The sequence below is a fragment of the Myodes glareolus genome, chromosome 6 (genome assembly GCF_982192425.1).
Source record: "Myodes glareolus chromosome 6, mMyoGla1.1, whole genome shotgun sequence".
Lineage (NCBI taxonomy): Eukaryota > Metazoa > Chordata > Mammalia > Rodentia > Cricetidae > Myodes > Myodes glareolus.
The window spans coordinates 6,266,411-6,288,980 of NC_142031.1; the positions used below are offsets into that span (position 1 = coordinate 6,266,411).

A 22,570-nucleotide genomic window follows, 5' to 3' on the forward strand; every position below is an offset into this window, starting at 1 on the left:
AAATCTCACAACCCACACCTTCCCTGGCTGAAATCTGCCTGTCTTTCCATTGCAGGCCCTCCCCCACATGTGCTACTATGTGAGCCCGGTGTCTCACATAGTCTGTTGCCAAGATGACCCTCCAGACATGCTTGCTAAACTAAATGAAAGAATAAAAGCCTTCAATTACTGTCCCACAGCAGACTCCACTCATGTCGAAACCTCAGTTTACCCAAACTTAGTAAGTTATTATCATCCAGGCTCTGGGGCTTGCCTTCTTCCTGATACACAAAAATAATAAAATAAAGTCAGGTGTTCATACACTACCTGATACCTAAAGCAAGTGGGCACTTGCCATGTTCTCTAATATAATGAGAATGTTTAATAGCACAAAATGAAACTGAAGTGAAGGGAAATTGACATGCCTATTTAATTTGAAAAGCACGTATTTTAGTGATAATTTAAAATCAAATCAAATGATCAAATTGAAACTTCTAGTAAAAAACTCTGGTCAAAAATTAGTAACATTTTTATAAACAGTGAATCTAGTATATAGGCTAACAAAACAACAAGAAAAAGTATGGACCATGGAGCTGCTCTGCTGAGATTCAAATCTCAGCACCACCATTTAGGAGCAAATAATTCACCAGAGTGAGTCTTGCTGGGCTGGTTCAGTGAGCATCTATCTCAAAATTTACAATGAAGAGAGGTTAAGAGTGCATATTGCTCTTGCAGAGGCCTCACAACTCACTCACAACTGCCCAACTCTAGCTCCAGGTTATCCAATATTTCTGATCTTTATGGGCACCTGTAATAGACATATACACATGACTAAAAGTAAAAACTTAATCATGAAGAGAGAGAGAAAGCACTTTCAGGTCAGTTTTGTTTTGTTTCATTTCTTTAGACAGAATCTCATTATGTTGACCAAGTTGGCCTCAAATTCACAGAGATCCACCTTCCTCCCTTTCTAAGTGCTAGGACTAAAGGCATACAGCACCAGGCTTGGCTCAACTCATTTTTTTTTCTTAAATCATTTTCTAGACTGATAATAGATTATAAGCAAAGCCACATAATACTGCAACTTGAAATTTGCTGTGGGATAATGTTCTTGTATACTGTAAAGATTTATCACTCATATTGGTTTATTAAAACACTGATTGGCCAGTAGCCAGGCAGGAAGTGTAGGTGGGCCAACCAGACTAGGGGAATTCTGGGAAGAGGAAAGGCAGAGATGCAATCACTATGAAGACACATGTAGAGGAAACAAGATAAGAATGCCTCATTGAGAAAAGGTACCAAGCCACATTGCTAAACACAGATAAGAATTATGGGTTAATTTAAGTTGTAAGAGCTAGTTAATAATAAATCTGAGCTAACAAGCCAAACAATTTACAATTAATATAAGTCTCTGTGTGTTTCTTTGAGACTGAACAGCTGCAGGACCAGGAGGGATAGAAATTCTCACCAAATTTCTATAGATGGAACTCTAGTATAGTACACAGAAAAATTTCTGAACACTAAATTTTATGTGTCTGGAACTAGGAAATTACTCCTAAAAACATACAGACTGGTCTAGGTGAGAACTAAAATCAAATGTCATTAATCCCTATGACATTCCTACCTGCCTCAGGGTAAAATAGGCAGAGCTTTAAGCTATAGTTGAAAAAATGAGTGGCTATTGGACATACAGCTGCCGATTTGCCAGAGAATATGCTGCTGTCTACGCAAAAGGCCCTCAACTGACTTTCTGGTGGGTTGTTGAATAGAGGGAGAGGTACCCCCCCCACCCCTACATACATGCCTCCATCTGGACATGCTTCAGGTCACACTGTTCCCTGATACAACCATGATAGTGGCCTGATCCTCCTTGGTTCTTGGTTTCTGTCTTCTCAATGGGCAACTGACCTGCCGTCAGCCTAGTCTCTTAATATACCCCAGTTCCTGGGCTCTCCCACTCTAAGCTCAATCAATACTTGAGAACTAACACTTATCCTTTCCTGAAACAAACAAATCTGGAAAGTAACAAGTGTGAGGTCATTTGCCAGAACAGTGACCATTTCTAAAATGAATCAGGCTGTAGTATGTCACCATGCTGCATTTGAATGGGGCAGAAGTTGTTATAAAAGGTAGAATAAATGGTTGTTTTGCAAGCCCTCTTATGAAGAAACCACAGAAAATCTTGCTAGAAGGGACACCACCTTTTTTGTTTGTTTTTGTTTTTCCAGATGGGGTTTCTCTGTAGCTTTGGAGAGCCTGTCCTGGAACTCGCTCTTGTAGACTAGGCTGGCCTCCAACTCACAGAGATCTACCGCCTCTGCCTCCTGAGTGCTGGGACTAAAGGCATGTACCACCAATGCCTTTAAAAATAAATAATAAAAAAGAAATCATTCATTTCAAATACATGTATGTGTATCTCTGTATGTGTGTCTCTGTGTGTCATGCACACAAGTGCAGATACCCATGGAAACCAGAGCTCTTGTAGCTAGAGTTACAAGTGGTTGAAATATGTCTGAAACAGCCACTGGAAATCAGACTTGAGCTTTCTGCAGGAACGGTACAGGACATTAACTGCTGAGTCATCTCTGCAACCACTGAGGAATACCATCTTTTTGTATTGTTTTTTTGAGACATGGTTTCCCCGTGTTACAGCCCTGGCTGTCCTAGAACGCTTTATAGCCCAGGTTGGTGTTGAACTAAAAGAGACTTGTCTGCCTCTGCCTCCTGGGTGCTGGGACTGAAGGTGTGTGCCGGAGGAGGGATGCCATCCTAATGTAGCAATCGTTCATATCCACTTGCCAGGACTCCTGTCTGAGAAAGCTTGGGCAGGATAGATGAACCACTGTTCCCTCACCTGTGAGAGGAAGTTTACAAGACTCTTAACAAGACACCTGAAATGGAGGGTGGTAATGTGTATTAGACACCATAAGAGTGCTGAGAACTGAACCCCATCCTCTGCAAGACAGTGTTCTTAGCCCCATGTGATACAGTTGTAAACAGAAGAGGGAAAACTTTAGGTTATAGACAACTTCATGTTCTGGTGCTCAGCAGAGCTCAACCTTCACAGTCAGTGCCTATAAAGCTAAAAAGAGAACTTTGGACAGCTAGGGCTACACAGAGAAACCCTGTCTCAAAAACAAAAGTGCAAGCTTGGTAGTGCACATTTTTAATCCCAGCATTCAAGAGGCAAAGGCAGGCAGATCTCTGTGAGTTGAAAGTCAGTCTGGTCTACAGAGCAAGCTCTTGGACAACTAGGGCTACAGAGTGAGACCTGTCTAGAACAGGGTACCAGGCAGCTTCCAGCCAAAGAAATCTGGAAACTCCACACCCTCCTGTTTGATGTTACCCATCACCCTTCAGAGTGATGGAACCAGAGTACTATCATGCCCAAAACACTTCTAGTTTTTGACTGTAGTTACCTCAAACAGTAGAAAGAAAAATTGAAAAAACAAACAAACAAAACAGGCATAGCGGGGGCTGGAGGGAGAACATGCAACTGTAATTGTATTTCACTGAGGATACATTTTTTAATATTCCATGAGTGATTATGGCCTATGCAGCTCCATAACAAGTTAGACTGTCTCTAGAGCGCACTGGGGAGGCCTGGAGAGCAGGACCCCCTCATCCCTTCAACGAGGACCCATTTTGTACTCACCTGTGCCAAGCTCTCTTTTAGGTTCTAGGACAGACACAGTTATGAACAACAAATAGGCATGGGGAAGGTGTGGCTACACACAGCTTAAGGAGAAGCAGCGTCATAGGAAACACAGGTTTGCACAGCCACACAGTCACCAGGATATGAGCAGCTGGATTTCACATGCTCTGCTTGACCCACCATGAACAAGTAAGCCAAGTGGAGGAGGAGCTAAAATGGACATTTCCATACATTCCTCATGTCAGTCAAGAGTTGGGAAATTTAACCAAAACATTAGTTATTTTAACTTAATCTCTAAAATTTGCCATTAAAAATATTCTCCTTTATTAAATTGAAAGGTTTAAATAATTTGATTTTGTAAAAGACATGAATTTAAATTTTTATTGTTTTATTTTTAAATTAAAAATTGTTTGTTTTTCGAAACAGGGTTTCTCTGTATAGTTCTGGCTATCCTGGAACGCGTTTTGTAGATCAGGTTATTCTCAAACTCACAGAGAACCTCCTGCCTCTCCCTCTCCAATGTTGGGATTAAAGGTGTGCGCTACCACCGTCCAGCTTATTTTTAATTTTTAACATCTACTCGTGTATGGTAAGGGAGAGAGGGAGGAAGGACTGGGGATGGACAGAAAGAGGACAAGTGCTATAGAGGGCACGTAGAGGTCAGAGGACAGCTTGCAGGAGTTTATTCACTCTACCCTGTGGTTTGAGCTCAGGTGGTCATACTTGAGAACAAGACCCTTTACCTAAAGGTCTCACTGCCTAGGTTTCAACTGTTTAAAAGGAAACATAGATACTGCTACTTTTTAATTATGATTATTTTATTGATTTGTGTGTGTGTGTGTGTGTGTGTGTGTCTGTTTGTGCAAGAAGGTTCTTGCAAAGGCCTAGTGAGGGAATCAGATCCCTTGATGTTGGAGTGAGAGGTGGTTTTGAGCCACGTGATACACATGCTAGGAATAATATTCTGGTCCTAGGTAAAAGCAGCAACTGTTTTCCCTCCCTCGGTCCCTCCATCACTTGAGACAGGCTTTCTCTGTGTAGCTCTTGCTGTCCTGGAGCTTGCTCTACAGTCCAGGCTGGCCTCAAACTCACAAGCAACTACTTTTAACTGCTAAGTCACATCTCCTCCTCTCAGGTTTCCAATTTTAAACACCTGAGTTGGACCACTGGGCTACAGCTGTTCAGTGAGGACATTCATGGCAGGCCCAAAACTGATACTACAGTAAAACAGTCCTAGAGAAAGCTAGGAAAAGAAACAGGAATGAGACGGTGGGAAACCCTCAATTATCCTACAGCTTCACTCTGTAGTCATGGAAAGGCAATCAAAGTAGGATAATTAAACATTTCTGGCCATTTTGTAACCAAGCTAGGTAGATAAGGTCTGGGATTAAATGCAATATTCATGGAAAGCACAGAGAACTGTGTAGTTTGGAACTACTGGCGGGGGTGGGGGTGGGGAACCTCCGCAAAAGACAGGGACCACAAACTAGCACCAAAGCTCCATTTTCAACCTTTGAAAGCAAGTGAGGGTAGAGGTACCTGCCACCCACCCCACTAAAGCAGGATGTCATTTAGGAGAAACTACGTCCAAATTCATCACAATGAAGGGGGTGCCATGATTGCTTTTGGTTGTTGTTTTGCTTTAGTATTGTTTGTTTTCAGAAAATGACCTAGGATTTAAGGATGGGGAACTGGTAACAAAGTAGGGATCCTACCAGCTTTCAAATGGCTCCATCATAATTTGTTCTTTCTAGTCAAGTGTCCTGTAGGCCCTGGATTACACACAAGCTTGGCCAAGAGGTGTCCTTTCCTTCAATTTTGGCACACTCTTATCAAAGAGCACACATAAACTCTTCCTATGTGGCCTAGGCACTCAGCAACTCTTCATGCTAGCCACCGAGATGTGCGGTCAAAGAAAGGCCTGCACAAGGATGTGGCAGAAGACTTTGCTGCTTAAAAACAACATCAGTTTCTGGCAACACTTGGTTTGTTTCCACTCTAACAAAATAACTGTTCTGTTGAAGCACAGAGCCAGGGACTGTGTGCATAAACAGCACCTTCCCGTGGCGGAACAGGAACCTGCAAAGGACTCCCTCCAAGGCTTCTATAGTTTGCAAAAAAGTCACAGAATCCAAAGCAGGGCCAAACTTTATTTCAGAAAAAACAGCAAACGTATATGTATGATTGTTTTGTCCATGGAGACCAGAAGAGGGCATTGGATCCATTGGAACTAGAGTTACAGGTGGTTGTGAGCTGACATGTGGGTGCTGGGAAAGGAACCTAGGTCCTCTGCGAAGAGCAGTTAAGTGTTCTTAACTTCTGAGCCATCTTTGCAGCCCCTTAGGGTCATACTCTCATTAACCAGGTCTATCCTGAACTGTGGAATGGCATTTTCACTTGTCAAATGAGTAAAATACCAGCTCTCAGTTTGTCATGAAACAATGGAAAGTTTTACATGAGACACAAAGCATCAGAATCCCTTGAGATTTAAAATAGCAGTTCTTCAAGTTCCTTCCCCTGGCTGCAGAAAATCAACTCGCTGCAGTCAACACTTGGGCTCTTAAGGGTTAAAAGTCAGCTGGGCGGTGGTGGCACTCGCCTTTAATTCCAGCACTCGCGAGGCAGAGGCAGGTGGATCTCTGTGAGTTCGAGGCCAGCCTAGTCTACAAGAGCTAGTTCCAAGACAGGCTCCAAAGCTACAGAGAAACCCTGTCTTGAATAAAACCAAAAAATAAAGTAAAATAAAATACTTCTAAACCCTATGGTGGTTTCTCAACAGGCAGTGACATTTTAGATGCACGGCTCATACTGTTCAGGGACTTGCTATAGCCCCTGACCCTTCCTGATTAGCAGTGAGGAAGATCATGCCACAAGAAGAAAAACACATTTCTGTGGTAATTGCCTAAGTTAAATGTGCTTCTCTTATGCTGCCTGACAAATCATCCCTTGCTTATTACCTTCTATAATTTAATATATATAAGTGCTTTACTGGCAAGCCTCTCAAAAGAATAAATAATACTTAATGACTGCCTACAGTTTAATTAACTCATGATTGAACTTCTTGTGGACTGCCATAAACATTAAATTATACCCTTCCTCAAAGCTACCATGCATAGAAATCTTGTCTTGAGCCTTAACTCTCTTGCCTCAACAATTCTCAAATTTCAGCACCTCTGTATGTTGGACACAGAGGTGAGAAAACCAGCCTTAAAGCCTGGTTATAAAGTATGTTATTTTACAGAGCAAGGATGAGGTCTTAATTTAAATAAGACTGAAAATGTGCACGATGTCAGAGCACCTCATTTACAATATAGCAGTCATTAAACATCTCCCAGGCTCTGGCTGCTTCATTAGCATAAACTCAAGTATCACCACAAGGTTTCCAGTTTCTGCTCTGGCTTCTCTTAGGAGCTGCCATTTCTGTCTGCATGGTGTTGCACGTAAATTTCCCTTTGGCATGGCTCAGCTGTCAGGCACCTCTGCTCTATAATGAACCCATGAATTACATCTTCCCTGCTCTGACATCTCTGGTCTCACACATCAAAATATTGTTCTTCAATTGTAATTTATAACTTAATTTAAATGTCCCTTTTCCCGTGACCTTTTTAGATCAAATGGCAGTGCAGCTGGCAGTTTCTACTAGACCAGAGCACCTTTCACAATTACAGCATTAGAGTAGCCGTAGAGAAGCCGCTTCAAGGCATACTGCTTTCATGCAGAATGTTTAATAAGTGTGCTCTACTAGGAAGAGTGTTAGATTAGAGTCTTCTGTCATCCGAAACATGCTGCATATACAGCAAGCAACTGCCAAGAGTCTCAGGAAGGAGAATCAGGGAGGGGCATTCGCATACTTTTTTAAAATTATAAAAACTTCCTTTGGAGGTCAGAGGGCAACTTGCAGTGGTTGGTGATCTGCTTCTACCAGGGGGGGTCCCAGGGAGCAAACTCAGACTGGAAGGTTTGGCAGTCAGTTTCCCTGCGAGCTATCTCACCCGTCTGCCTCATGTGCTTTACTACTAACATGAAAAGACCTTGTCAAAATCTGTCAAAGACATTTTAAAAAAACTTCTCCCTCTTCCAAACCATGATTAACAGATTTCATTCATAGCTCCAACATCAGTAACTGAGTACTGAGTACAAAATATGATACATATATAATATATAAAATGCATACATTTTATATATTATATATTATATTATATATGTCAAAAAGCTACAGTTAAAATAAAAGCACCTGAAGCCAGGTGGTGGTGGCGTAAGCCTTTAATTCCAGCACTCAGGAGGCATAGGCAGGCGGATCTCTGTGAGTTCGAGGCCAGTCTGATCTAATTCCAGGACAGGCACCAAAACTACAGAGAAACCTTTTCTCGAAAGACCAATATATATATATATATATATATTGGTATTTATATATGCACCTGACTTGTCAGGTATGGTTGTGCACAACTATGACCCAAGCACTCAGGAGGCAGAGGCAGGTGGATATCTGTGAGTTTGAGGCCAGCCTGGCCTACAAAGAGTTCCAGAACAGCTATGGTTACACAGAGAAACCCTGTCTCGGAAACAGCAACAAACCAAAACCAAACCCCCCGAAAATACAAGTACAAGTTCAGAATTCATTTGTCCATCAAATGCTATTGAGGTACCATTGCAGCTAAATTTGTCTAAATACACTAATGGGAGCAAAGAAACAAAGGCCAAAACACAGAATTTAGCTGTTTAGAAAAAGCCTGAGAGAAAGGTATTGTTAATATTTTTTTTTTACAAGAAAATAGAGTACTTGGACATCCCTCCTACTGCCATGTTTTGGAGTAAACTCAATAATGCCCTGTGCACACTGGGCTAGTGCTCTGTAACTGCTACACAGGTGTCCCCTAAATCACCTTCTAAATAATGACAAGGCTTCAGAGTTACGTTAGCCCTTACAGTTACATAGAAGAGTGGCAGGGCAGTGCATATCATGAAAGTATTACTTTTAGTCGCCACTGGCTTGCTGTGCCATTCTGATCGGAAGCAACAGTGCAAGGGTTAAACATAAACCTACACTCCAGGAAGAAGTCTGTGCCACAGTCCAGCCTACATTGCTCAGTTTAGAGCCGCTGCGGATAATCTGGTGGCCATGATGAACACTGAAAGCACATCTAGGTCTTGGAGCTAAGGGTGGGTAAAGGGAAGCAGGCAATCAGCAGAGAAGAGAAAAGATCCACCAAAACCAGGTAATAAAATAAGAACTAGCATAAGAACGTTGAGTGACTCCAGATTAGGCTTTGAAAATCTAGTCAGTGCAGCACAGTCAACCCTGCCTGTCCTTACTGAACAGAGCACACATTCTTGGCAGGAGGTGAGCACAAGTAGCAATACATACAGGCAACATCTCCAGGCTTATTGCTGAGTCACAGCTCCTTTCTAAAGACTACTGTGTCTGGAAGCAGGCTAGTCACCATCTCTTACTAAGGGGTCTCTGAGGACTCTAAGAGTCACAGGAAGAAGAGCTGAAGTCAGTAAGAAGAGTACCAGAGCAAGCTTTAAAACCATATTCCAACAAAGGATAGGCAAGCCACTTTGAAAAGTCCTGGTGAATGACCTCTACAAGTCTTGACTGAGGTGAACCATTTGCCTCTTTGGAGCTCTGTCTGCAGTCTCCATACAAACACAACACCAAGAGAGAGAGAGAGAGAGAGAGAGAGAGAGAGAGAGAGAGAGAGAGCGCCCGAGGCCAAGACACTGGTGAGGAGTTGTGTGGAAAACAACTCAGCACCAAACTAGTGCCTGGCTGTGGCTTGACTTGAGTCCCCCACCCCCACCCCCTCCCCTGACTCTGACACAGTGCCACCATCTCAATTAAATCTCCCATTTTCTCGCTGCAGAAAGGGAAGTGAGAACTTAATTTGGAAGACTGTTTAGAATAGTTATCTCTCATTATTCCTGACACTAAAAAATATTCAATTAAGGACTGCTGACTGGAAGGGAGGGGGTTAGATGGAAGGTGTAGGACATGTCAAAGGAAGCTCACAGGAATAGAAGAACTTAGGACACAGACTTTCACTTAAGGCTCTACTGGTCACTTGTTGGCTCCAGGAAGTGCCCCCGCTGTTAACTGAGCACACAGGTCAGACTTCAAGAGCTCAGGGAAGTGAAAAGCTAAAACCTCAGGAAACAAGCAGAAAACTGAGAGAAGAGAAACAGAGAGCCCTGAAATCTGGTGGGAGCCCCGAGAATCTGAGCCCTGTATTTTTCTAGCCACAACACGAGGTGTTCAAGGTCACTTTTAGAACTTGCCAAATTTTCACATTTCATCACTTCGTAAGATTTTGCCAAAAGACAGAATCAGACGATCTCCTGAAATGCACGGCAACAACATTATTAACACATGAATTCAGACCTAGGCTAAATTCTTGAAACAAATCACTTGAAGCAGTCACTGCACTTACTGCTTCAGTCAGCACTGGAGAAGGCTGCTCCAGTCTCTTGGAAGCTGGATGTGCACAGCACAGATTTTCACATGAAATTCAGAGTAGGTTATCATTTACACACTTATGTGTATGTATGTGGAGGTTCACAAATGTGTATCTTGACTAAAGGTCAGAGAGCTGGAACTTACTTCTGTTCCTTCATGGTTATTGTCTGTTTTGACCCCAAATAAAGGTCCCACCTACATTTAGAAAAGAGAGTTCTGATCTCACTAAGGATTCATCTAAGTTCCTACTCCTTTAGGGAGATAAAACTGGATTCCAGGGAGTGGTTTGCCTACAGAACGGTTTGGTCTAGGTGTGAGCATTATTTGTCTTATTCTAGCAACAGAAAGTTTAATTAAGAATGCAGTCCACAATCTTCAACTGGTCTGTTTATTTCCTTGTATCATGTTTATGCAGTTTTTTACCTTACTCCTATCTTTTAGGGTCAGGGTATTTTAAGCAAATGGAAATTAAACACAGGCGACTTCAGTATTCACGGGAACCCCCTTCAGGAACTATCCTATGTGTTATGGTTTTCGTTTCTTTAAGAGGCAAGCCATGCCCACTCCTGGTGACCCCTGCCCTCCTCCCGCAATCTTAGATTCTCTCTGTCCCCTCTTGGCAGGCATGCATGTCTCTCTCAGGCCCTTCTCTGTCTCTCTCCTTTCTCTTCTCCTTCTTCCCCCCCACACTCTCTCTCCTTTAAGTAATAAATATCCAATTCTATTCTGTACGATGTGTCTGCCCAAGTGCCTTCCTTCTACCTGCCGCCTGCTCACACCCACCCGCATGGCAGGACCAGCCTGCCCAGTTGCTCCGGGGATCTTGCAGGGACCCGCAGCCATCTCTGTCTGGGACTGGCTGCTCCCAGAGCCTGCCTACTGCCGCCGGGGACCTCCCAGCACTTTTAAAACATCATAAAACTATGCCTCTGTTTGTTATTTTCACTCACTCTTCCTTCTCTTTACTTTTTCTAATCCCCATGCCCCTATCCTGGTAAGTAATATCGTTATTGAAGCTGATCTCTGACACATAAATTTGTTTCTTTGAAACAAAGTCTTCCTGCTTTTTGTATATGAGGTTCAGCAACACAACACCTGTCAGTGGTTCCTGAGGGGAGGAAGGCTCCTGAGAACTCAGTGACTGACTGCTAAGGATTCAAGGCTCAGGACTCATGATGGATGTAACTGGCCATAAAGAAAAGCTCTGACAGGCTTAGGAGTCCCGACTATTTATGGGACTTTCTCATTGATGATTTGCCAAGAGAAAAAGGTCCACGTCTATCTACAAGTAGAAAAGGTTCTGGACCACCTTGAAAACAAGCCGTCCTCCCACCCTCACCACCTCTGCCTGCCGAAATCCAAACCTAGGCAAAAGTTTACAGGGTAACAGCAAGACCACCGCTGTATCTACCTGGTATAGTAAAGGGAAATATACTCATAAATGCTACTCTGCTTCAGAAAAAAAAGACTGTGATAGTTAGACACACAACAGAGAGAAGGGAGACACATCTGCCGAAGCTGCTCTAAGTCCCACAGAAGTCAATGCAGAACAGTTGGTGCCAATTCTCAGCAAATGGAACTGTAATGGTTTATGACAAGCAATTTTAAGGTGTGCAAATAACTTACATTTAATGTTCTGGGCATAACAATAGAATCGTGGGACAAAGGAAACCAAAGAGCACATAAAGTGAGGCTCTGATGCAGGAGAACTAGGGGCTGCTCTTTAGTCTACACACTAGCCAGGCACGGGAAAAAGACTGTCCTTGGCTGTCATGAAGGAAGCAAAAGCCTCTGTGTGAGCGGTGCAGTGCTCTCCAGCAAAATCAGTAGTGCTGAGCCTTAGAAACAGAACTGCCTTGCTATCCTGGTATTAACAACCAACAAATAAATCAGCCGACCCAGACACACAGACGTTTGCCTGATAAGCAGTTAAGAGCAGCAGTGCCAGTGTCTGGGAGGCAGAAACAGGAAAAGCAGAAGTTGGAGAGCAACCTGGACCACACAGTAAACTGATCTTCCCAAGATGCTTGGCTATCCAGATTCATGCCCCTAAGAACAGAGTCAGGACCATGCAGGCTAACACATAGGCATTTGAGACAGGACAGAGAGATGGGAACACCAATGAGGACTTTCTAACTTGTTGAAGAAGAAAGCCTCCAAATGACAATTCATCAGATATTTTGGGAAGGCTGCTCTAAGATTCTAGCCTCTGCCAAGAGGTGGGGGGGTGCATGCCTTTAATGTCAGCACTTGGAAGGCAGAGGCAGAGGCATAAGGATCTCTGAGTTTGCGGCCAGCCTTGTCTACAGAGCAAGCTTCGGGAAAGACAGGACTAGACGGGTGTGTGTGTGTGTGTGTGTGTGTGTGTGTGTGTGTGTGTGTGTAGGGAGGGAGATGGGGCGGAGAGAAGAAAAATCCTAGCCTCCATTCTATCTGCCCCCAAATTTAAGTGATTATAAATAAGAAACAGGTGTGCTTATTAATTTGCAGATGATACCACACTCTAAAGAACTATGCAGATTAAATTAGTTTATTCATAAACAGAAACTTATGCCTAGCATGTAGGACATTAATGAAATCAACACAACTGCTGTCAATAAATAAAATAGTTGACCAATAATTTATACTTATTAAAATGAAAATAATAACGATAAACTTAAAGTCCCATGTCACATTCTAAATTCTATGGAGGGCTACTGAGATGCTCACAGAGTAAAGGTGCCTAACAACCTGAGTCTGGTCCCAGGATCCATGTAGTAGGAGAGCACTGACTCTTGCAAGCTGTCCCATGACCTCTACTTGTAATCAGTGGCACTTGTATACACAAGTATATGTGCGCGCGTGCACATACACACAAACAATTCTTTTAGACTTTTAAAAAGACTTTTTAAAAAATCAGTGGAAGGAGGCTGGAAAGATGGCTCAGTGGTTAAGAGCATTGCCTGCTCTTCCAAAGGTCCTGAGTTCAATTCCCAGCAACCACATGGTGGCTCACAAACATCTGTAATGAGGTCTGGTGCCCTATTCTGGCCTGTAAACATACACACAGACAGAATATTGTATACATAATAAAAAAAACTTTTAAAAAAAAATCAGTGGAAAAGCTAAGGGAAAGGAGAGAAACAGAAGTGGCTTAATAAAGGAAAATAATACAGAAAGAAATAAAACAAACTAAGAATAAAATAACTGAGAAAATGTGTTGAATAAAGCTGATCATGGGTATCAGTCTACCATATCAGAGATATGGTTTTAGGGAAGGTGCTTTGTAAGAATGGGAAGATTACGGCATGGAAGAAATCTGAGAACATTATTCTCAGTGAAAGAAACCAGTTCCGACAGCTGAGTATTATACAAGTCCATCTACCAGCAGTGATCAGAACAAATCCACACTGACAGAAAGAAGTGAGTGGCTGTCCAGGACTGAAAATGCCGGGGGAGACAACAGAAAGTGACTATTAATGGAGTCAGGGTTCCTTTATGGGGTGACAAAAACACTCTAAAATTGATAGTGGCATTAGCTGCCTGAACCTTAAATTCATCAAAAAGACACAAACTGCACATCTTAAATGGGTAAATTATATAGAATTTGAATTGTATCTCAATAAACTTGTTATAAAAAAGACAAGAAAACGCAGGTGGTGATGGCAGCGAACACCTTTAATCCCAGCATTTGGGAGGCAGAGGCAAGCGGATCTCTGAGTTCGAAGCCAGCCTGGTCTACAAACTGAGTTCCAGGACATCAGAGGCTACACAGAGAAACCTTGTCTCAAAAACAACAACAACAACAACAAAAAGACAAGAAAGAAATGATTTAGAATCTGGCATAGTGGTGCACACCTGTAATCCAGTATTTAGGAGGTAGAGGCAGGAGGATCAGAAGGCACTCAATGTCATCCTCAAGGCTTCAATTTCCATCCAGGCTAGCCTGGGCTCCATCAGACCTTGTCCCAATTTCCCTACCAACCTCCTAAAGTCCTAGAAACAAAAGAGTAAAAAAACATTTGATGGTGGCTCATACGGAAAAGTAGAGCAGGAGCCCAGACTGTGGGGAGCCGTATCCTTGTGGGGAGCAAGGCAAACACAGCCTGGTGAGACTCCTAGTGACAACAACCCAAAACGCAAGGCAGGCATGTTGCACTAGTTTTAATATGGGTGGCCATAATCCCCCCACCAATTCCAGAGAAACCAGTCCAACTAAGTAGAGCTACAGACGCTCCAAAGGAACAAAATATTAAAGGATTAAAAGCTAAACTCCATCCTCATTTAAATGAGACTAAGAATAAAACATATAATTTATGTTAAAATGTCATTACCTGGAACTTTAGAACTAAATTGGATTACAAAGGGAGTCATGTTAGTAAACATCTTTCTTGTTATTTATTCTTTTGTTTAAGTTTTGTTGATTGGGTCTCACTCTGGCCTCAAATTGCTGATCTTTTTGCCTCTGTCTCCAGAATGCTGTAATTACAGAAAAGTATACTATCAAGCCTGACCATGACAGTAAGTTCCTATCCACTTCATTTGTAAAACCAAAGCTCAAAAAGTTTCCAACCAGTCAAAGCACAATATATGAAACAGGCAGAAATGTTGTTATGCTGACAATCTGTTCACAAAACCTCACCGTCGAGACCTTAATTAGCAGCACAGCCTACACACACTGATATCACGTTGCTGCATAAGTAAAAGCTTGTCAAGATAGATGTATATGAGCTACTGTCCTGAAATTTATGGCATTTCCCTAATAAGAAACACATAGCACGATCAACTTTTTCCATTCCCTATTCAACAATAAATATCCCCCACCCCCACCTCCGGCCCAAGCAAATCCTGCCTTAACTAACCCAAGTCAGCAAGCACTAACCACTAGGGCTGCCTTGTGTGGAAAGGGCAGCACTAAGATGAATGCCCACAGAATCAAAGAAAGAAGGAGCTGATCATACGGGGCTTAGAAATAACTTACTCCCTAAATACCCACAAGCACTACAAAGCTAATATAGGTCAGGAGACACCAATGCAGACCACTTACGATGAACTAACAGAAAATTTCCAAGAAAAAAATCCTATAGATGTAGCTTTCAGAGTCCAAGGGGGCAAATGAGATGAAGATGTCTTTCCAGTCAGCTCATTTGCATATTCATAACACCATGAATACTACATGATCAGTTCTGATAAAGAATTGAGCCCAATTTGTTTTTTTTTTTTTTACAAACATTTAGCCTTTTTCTACCACGTACCAGACAGCAGGGCAGGGCTGAGAAAACAAGACGATTAATATCTGATAGTGAACAAACTGTTGTTAACTTTCTAACTAATTGGCCGTCAGAGATGAAACATCATTTAACTTCAGAGGACTTTGAACTCTTTGTTGGAGATGTGGGTATACATAAAAAAAATGAGCAAACACATACACACACTCTCTTGAACATGTAAAAGGCTTGATCTGACTCTAGCAGCCACCCATATTTCAGGGAATAAAGCTGTCTGGGCTGAGATGTAACACTGCTTCGTGATTATAAATTTTGTTGGTAAAAGTAAACACCAAACAGATGCTGAGTGCTGTAAGAAACTATAAACATAAAAATGGCAACCATTACTCAGAGAAGTCAACTTTAATTTTACTAATGGAAGAAAATTGAGCCCCAACAGTGAAAAACAGTATTGATTTAGTAAGAGTAATTGAGCATAATATAAGATCTGTTTTGTAAATGGGTAGCCAGCAGAGATGGCCAAATCAAACGAATCAGGATAAGAAAGCTGTTCTGTGCTTCATGGCATCAACTTTACCAATTACTAACCAGTTGATGGTGCAGGTACACTTAGCCCATTTGCACCCAAAGTTTACACTACCTGGACCCCATAGAGAAACATTTCTAAAGATAACACTGTGACCTAGCAATCCGATATGACAGAGCTCGTATTTAGGTATTATAAGCAGCACATGGGGAACCACACCTGTAACCCCAATACTTGGATAACTGAGAAGAGAGGCTAGCCCAGGCAACCCAGCAAGTTTCATGCCAGGAAGAGCAATGCAATGGAACTCTGTCTTAAAAATACCCCAAACAAATCAACCAACAAACAAGAAAACAAACAACAATGAAAGCTTTACACATGGCTTGAGCTTTATAGAGTTTGAGAACCATCTGCATTAAGCAAACTAAATATTCCAAGAAAAAGTCAGACACTGTTAGACTGGATGGAAAGAGAACACAAAAACACACAAAACAACAAGTGAGCTACTTCAAAAACAGGCAAGATTCACAGTAACAAGAAAGAAAAAAATGAAAACAGCAGAGACAAGAAAGCTGGAGAGCCTATGAGAGTGTCAGACATAAGACATCAAGACAAGTGAATACTGGATGGACACAAAGAGACACACCCCTCAAAGGTTCAGGAGCCAACACACAAATGCTACAAAGGTCCATGTGCCTAACACACCACCTCAAAAACATGCTGCAAAAATGGATAGGGTCTAGCGAGTACGTAATGGCAACAATGAAAATGGTAACGATTATTCAGATCTTCCATACTGTGCTGATTATACAGTTATCAGTTATGAGATGGAGTCGGAGGACAATGTGCTGAAGTCAGTTCTCTCCTACCCTATGGGTACCAGGGACAATCCTCAAGTCATCAGGATTGGTGGCAAATGCCTTTACCCACTGAACAGTATCTCCAGACCCTGGCTCCTCAATTTTAACACCCTCCTAACACACACAAAATAACTGTAGAATTAAAAACACATAAAGCATTTTAATCAATATAAATTACATGCCAAACCAGGAAACAAACTGCAAAAGATTGAAATCTTGGGGGCCAGAGGGATAGACAGCTTAGTGGTTAAGAGAAGCTACTGTTCTTCCAGAAGACCTGAGTTGAATTCCTAGCACCTACATTATGTGGCTCAAATCCACCTTTACTTCCATCTCCAGAGATTCCAAGGTGTCTAGACTCTTCGTGTACCTGCACTCACATGTACCTACCTACCAACAGACCTACACACAGTTAAAAATAATGAAAATTAATCAAAAAACAAAAAAGACTGAAATTTTATCAATGACTTGGGCTGGCACAACTTAATATCACGAACATCTCAAAAATAAATTAATAAACTCTACAATATCTTGATAGTACACAATTTAATTCTAAGTAATTCATAGGCCAAAAACATACCAAAAAAGATTTAAAAGCATCTTGAAAAGCAAGATATTGAAAGCAAAAGAGGAAAAAGAAAATCAAAATTTTTGATGAAAGCAGTTATTTAACACCCAACTGTTGGAGCTGGGATATATATCAAATTAAACTCCCAGGTGGAAGGAAACAAGTCTAATGAGAAAACAACAATAAGATTAAAACCTAATTGTTGCATAAGGTCAATTTTGATAAATCTCTATTTTTTTCGGTAAGCCAGAGAAAACAAATTCAAGGTCTTAGGAAAGACAGAAAGGCTAATAATTAGGAAATTTATAGATATTAAATTTTTTGAAGATTTATTTATTATGTACACAGTGTCTGTGTGCATGTATGTTTACAGGCCAGAAGAAGGCACCAGATCTCATTATAGATGGTTGTGAGCCACAAAGTGGTTGCTGGGAATTGAACTCAGGACCTCTGAAAGAACAGTCAGTGTTCTTAACCTCTGAGCCATCTCTCCAGCCCCCAAGACATTAAAATGTTAACACCTAATCGGGGGTGGTCATGCACACCTTTAATCCCAACACCTGGGAGGCAGAAGCAGGTGGATCTCTGAGTTAGAGACCAACCTAGACTACAAAGTGAGACAGAGAAACCCTGTCTTGAAAAACCAAAAGCCAACCAACCAAAAATGTTAACTCTATAAACTAGAGGAAAAAGACAAAATATTAAAAAACACAGGTTTAGATATTGCTAAAGCTGACCAACACAAAGAAATATAAACTCTGAACAGGCCTGTGTCCATTTGTAATTTCATTCTTGGACTGTATTACTACTGTCCTAAAAGCATTGTTGTGCATGCACACCCATGTGCAGATGCCCTTTGAGTTACAAGAAGACATCAAATCAACCCCCAGGAGCTGAATTATAGCAACTACCCAGTGCGGATCCTGGGAACTAAACTCAGTGCTCCAGAAGAGCGGCAAGTCCTCTTTACTGCTAAGTCATCTTTCTAGCCACTATAAAATTAAAGATGTTAAAATTTTATTGATTTATTGTGTGTGAGCTATGTGGGCACACATGCCTTCATTTATGTCTGAATGCCAGCATCCTTCTGCTTACAAAAGCATGGTCTCCTTCTGATATGTGGGCCCCAAGAATCGAATTGAGGTCAGGGGGCTTGGCAATAAACTCCTTCACCTACTCAGGCAGCTTTCAGGACCTAATTAATAATTTTAAAACTATTCATGAATAAATACTTAGATTCTGATGACTTTATTAAGAATTCTAGGAAATATTTAGCAATAAGAAAAAGGATATTACAGACTCATTAATATGTTTCACAAAAATGAACACAAAATATACTTTGGCATCCATCATGAATCCATACACATGAAGTTATTTTTTTTATTTTGTTTTTTTTTTCTTTTCTTTTCTCCACTAGACCACCAGGGAACACATGAAGTTCTTTAACAAAAATATTAACAAATGGAGCCAGGCGGTGTTGGTGCACACCTTTAATCCCAGCATGTGGGAGCTGAGGCAGGTGGATCTCAGTGAGCTCAAGGCCAGTCTGGTCTACAGAGCCAGTTCTGGGACAGCCAAGAGAAACCTTGCCTCAAAACACCAAAACCAAACCAAACCAAACCAAACTGAAAACCAGAGGTAATGCACTGGCTCCCGCAGCCACACTGTTGATAGAGCAGTGAGTGCTCTTACTTCGGAACCATTGTGCAGGTCTTACAGAAACACAGCAAATGAACACCTGCCATTTCCTAAAACCAATCCCAACTAGTTGGACTCACATATTTCATTTCTTTCGTTTTTGTTCTGTTTTGGTTTTGGTTATTTGAGACAGGGTTTTCCATGTAGCCCTGGCTGTCCTATGTTGACCAGACTGGCTTTTAACTCACAGTGCCCTCCTGTTTCTGCCCTTGAGCCTGAGATTATAGGTTAAGCCACATGACAGCTCATGAACTTTCAAATACATGATTTCATTTATTTGTTAAATTTATGTTTAGTTATTAGGGAGGGCGGACACCAGCATGTTAATGTATTTTGCCTGCAGATAGCCAGAGATTCCTCTGGAGCTGAAGTTACAGGCCATTGTTGATGAAAAAAAAATGAAATAAAAGAAGGACATGCCTACTCCTAAAGCATGGAGATTTTTACTGTAGATATAAAGGAGAAGGTGGTAGGGTCCAGGCTGAATATGGCTGGCAGATTAAACTAGACCATGGAGAGAAATTGAGAGGGAAGCCAAGAGAGCATAGCCAATGGCCAGGAAAAGGAAGCTGAAGCCCAGCCCTGGAAAGAAGATGTTTAAGGTAGTGCAGGGTGAGAAGTGCTGAGAGGAGTCACAGGTACTGAGGGATGCTGGGAAGAGTAACCCAGCAGCCACTCTGATATGCTACTAGGTACCTCAGCTGGCCATTTGTCCAGGGTCTCATAGACCTAATAATTGTGAGCCACCTGACTTGACTAGGTGTTGGAGGAGAGAGCCACTAGTTAGTTTACGGCCGCCTGGCTAGTTTAGGCCCAAAATAATCACACAGAAACTGTATTAATTAAAACACTACTTGGCCCATTAGCTCTACCTTCTTAGTGGCTAACTCTTAAATCTTAATTTAACCCATTTCTAGTAATCTGTGCATCACCATGAGGTTGTGGCCTACCAGCAAAGTTTTAGCACGTCTATCTCCGGCAGCCCCATGGCTTCTCTCTAACTCTGCCTTCCTCTTCCCATGTTATAGGCCAAGTCAGTTCATTCTTCATTAACCAATAACAGCAACACATAGACAGAAGGACCTCCCACAGCAGTTAGGTACTGTGAATTAATCTGGGTCCTCTGGAAGAACAATATGTGCTCTTCGCTGCTGAGCCATCTCAAATACATTAACCTGAGGCTTTGATCCCAGGAACCCACAAGGTAGAAGGAAAGAAATGACTCTTGCAAGATGTCCTCTGACTTCCACAGTGCAAAAGTAGCATGTTTCTCCTTCCTCACAAAATAAATGAACATTTTTGGTTGTTTTGTTTTGAGACAGGGCTTCTCTGTTTATTCCGAGCTGTCCTAGAACTCTCTTTGTAGACCAGACTGGCCTCAAACTCAGATCTGCCTGCCTCTACCTGTGCCTTTAATACCAGGATCTGGCTTGTTTAATATTTTTTTAAGGTAACAATAGCAAAATGTCCTCCAGTGGGTACTCTGAGGATGACATCATCAGTTCATCCAGTATCCAAATATAAGTTTCAGTAAAGATGTTTGATACTAGGAACTCATTTGAAGATTCTCACAATCTTGAGGTTCAGATAGATTAGGATACAAACCTGGAGTTACAATGTCTTCTCCCTAGAATTTCAGAGACCAGTGGTCAAGACCACAATTCTTGGTGTGTGTGTGTGTGTGTGTGTGTGTGTGTGTAAATTACACCCTGTGCATGCAGAAGCACATTGATGTCAGATCAGCTGAGGGAATTGGATGTTCCTGTAAGTGGAGTTAAGGCAGCCAGAAGAAGTCATGCCAGTGCTGGGAACTGAACACAGCTTCTGCACAAGAGCAGCAACACTCTTGTCGGCTGAGTCAATTAATTCTTTTGTTAATTTTTTATTTCTGTATATTTATGTGATTTAATTTTTATTTATAAATTATGTATATGAGTGTGGGGGGGACGCCTGGAAATTACACAAAGAACTCTCAAAGTCAGCTCCTCTGTAAGAACAGCAAGCTTTCTCAACTGCAGAGTCACAGTTCCTTTTTACATCCTATCAATACTATAGCACCCACTCTTGTGCTCTCTAAAGTGACATCCAGAGACTTACTGTGTTCAGTGCGTTGAGCGTAGTGTCGTCCCGAGATGCCGCTACACAGCCATCCTCTGTAGAGCCTCCATCACACATCCCTGCAAATGCAGCCATGCTCCTTTGGAGAAAGGGATGGAATTTCCTTCATCAGCACACATTAATATCCATATACAGGGTGATTTTTTTTTTTAAGATTTTTTAAGTTTTTCGAGACAGGGTTTCTCTGCAGCCTACAGGGTGATTTTTAACCCTCAGTTTGCAAGCTCCTGTTCAGCCAAGATTCCATGACAGCATGTGCATTGTGTCAGTCCTCAGTCAAGCCTCAAGAGTCTAACTCCTCCTCCTCCTTGGGACAGAACTGTGACTGGCAGAGGGTCTACGTTACTTCTCCTGTTTTGCTCAGATTGAGATTTCAAAACTGAACACGAGTAATCTACTTCCCATGGTATTCCACTGGATTATGATAATTGGAAGTACCTGTATGCACTATTACCAGACATTAATTAAAATTTAAGTCCCCAGAAAACAGGGAAATTAATTTCTCTCTTCTATGTATCAATTACTTTTCAGTAAACTAAAAGTGAAAAGTGACAGAACAGGAAAAAATATTCAGTCACTTACCCCGTTTACAATAATCTCACCTCTACTCTGTGCAAAGCACTGTGGACAACAAACAGCTGAGATGGAACTAGAGGCCCCAAGGTGTGCACTTCAGTTTTTGCCACTGCACACAGGTGAGGCTGCTGTGAGTCTCCCAAATCACTATAGACAAAGGTAGGTTCTGTCTGCACTATGGCATGACGGAACTGGTTTCTATTTTCATCTTTGTCATTTGGATATTTACAGGTTCTATAGGATAACAGATAAATATTCTCATGTTGGAAAGCCATACAAATGTCAAGCTTGGGTCAGATACCAATGAACAGCCACAGTACAGAAATCAAGAACTCAGTAATGTAACTGTGAGCTGAGATCAGCGACTCACTCAGCTGCAGTGAGAGATGCGGAAAATTACATGGATGGCTGAAGATATATTCCTTCTGATGAGTTCTGAAGTCTGATGTGAGGCAAATATCAAGAAGAGAAAATGGTAAGCAATCTTTGTCAGGTAAGCAAGGCTCACCAGGGCAGAAATCAATATTCCAAGAGAAGGAAAGGGGAAAAAGACATTGTACTGACACCCATCAGTCTATACGTCCTAATTCAGAAGGCAGCAGGGGCATGTCCCATTACCTTGCTGCCCTCAAGTACATGAGGAGGTCACAGTCACTGACTCCAGGCATCCAGACAAGTTCCTCATGCTGAGTCACAGCATCACCATCTGGAGAAGGAAATGGTTGCAAATCTGGAAGTTTGGCCTGTAAGACAGGGATAGAGAAGTCACCACCAAGGTAAGCACTAGAAAGAGGCATCCGAGCATGCAGTGTCCTGGAAATGTGCACTCTACAGAAAGCTAAGAGCAAAACCACGAATCACTGAAACTGGCCTGTGCCACAACGGACCATTTCACCATAGATGTCACAACTACACAATCCCTCTTA

General features: G+C 41.9%; 1 protein-coding gene across 9 annotated transcripts in view; it reads right to left on the minus strand.

The window, feature by feature from the left end:
* Positions 1–22,570, minus strand: part of Rere (arginine-glutamic acid dipeptide repeats) — a 353,454-nt gene that overhangs the window by 90,768 nt on the left and 240,116 nt on the right. For all 9 annotated transcript variants that reach the window (XM_085690231.2, XM_085690238.2, XM_085690234.2 and 6 more), the window contains 2 exons: positions 22,263–22,387; positions 21,048–21,147 (listed from right to left, as the gene is read on the minus strand). In XM_085690231.2, coding sequence (XP_085546357.1) covers positions 21,048–21,147; positions 22,263–22,387 — 225 coding nt within the window. The remainder of the gene's footprint in view (positions 1–21,047; positions 21,148–22,262; positions 22,388–22,570) is intronic.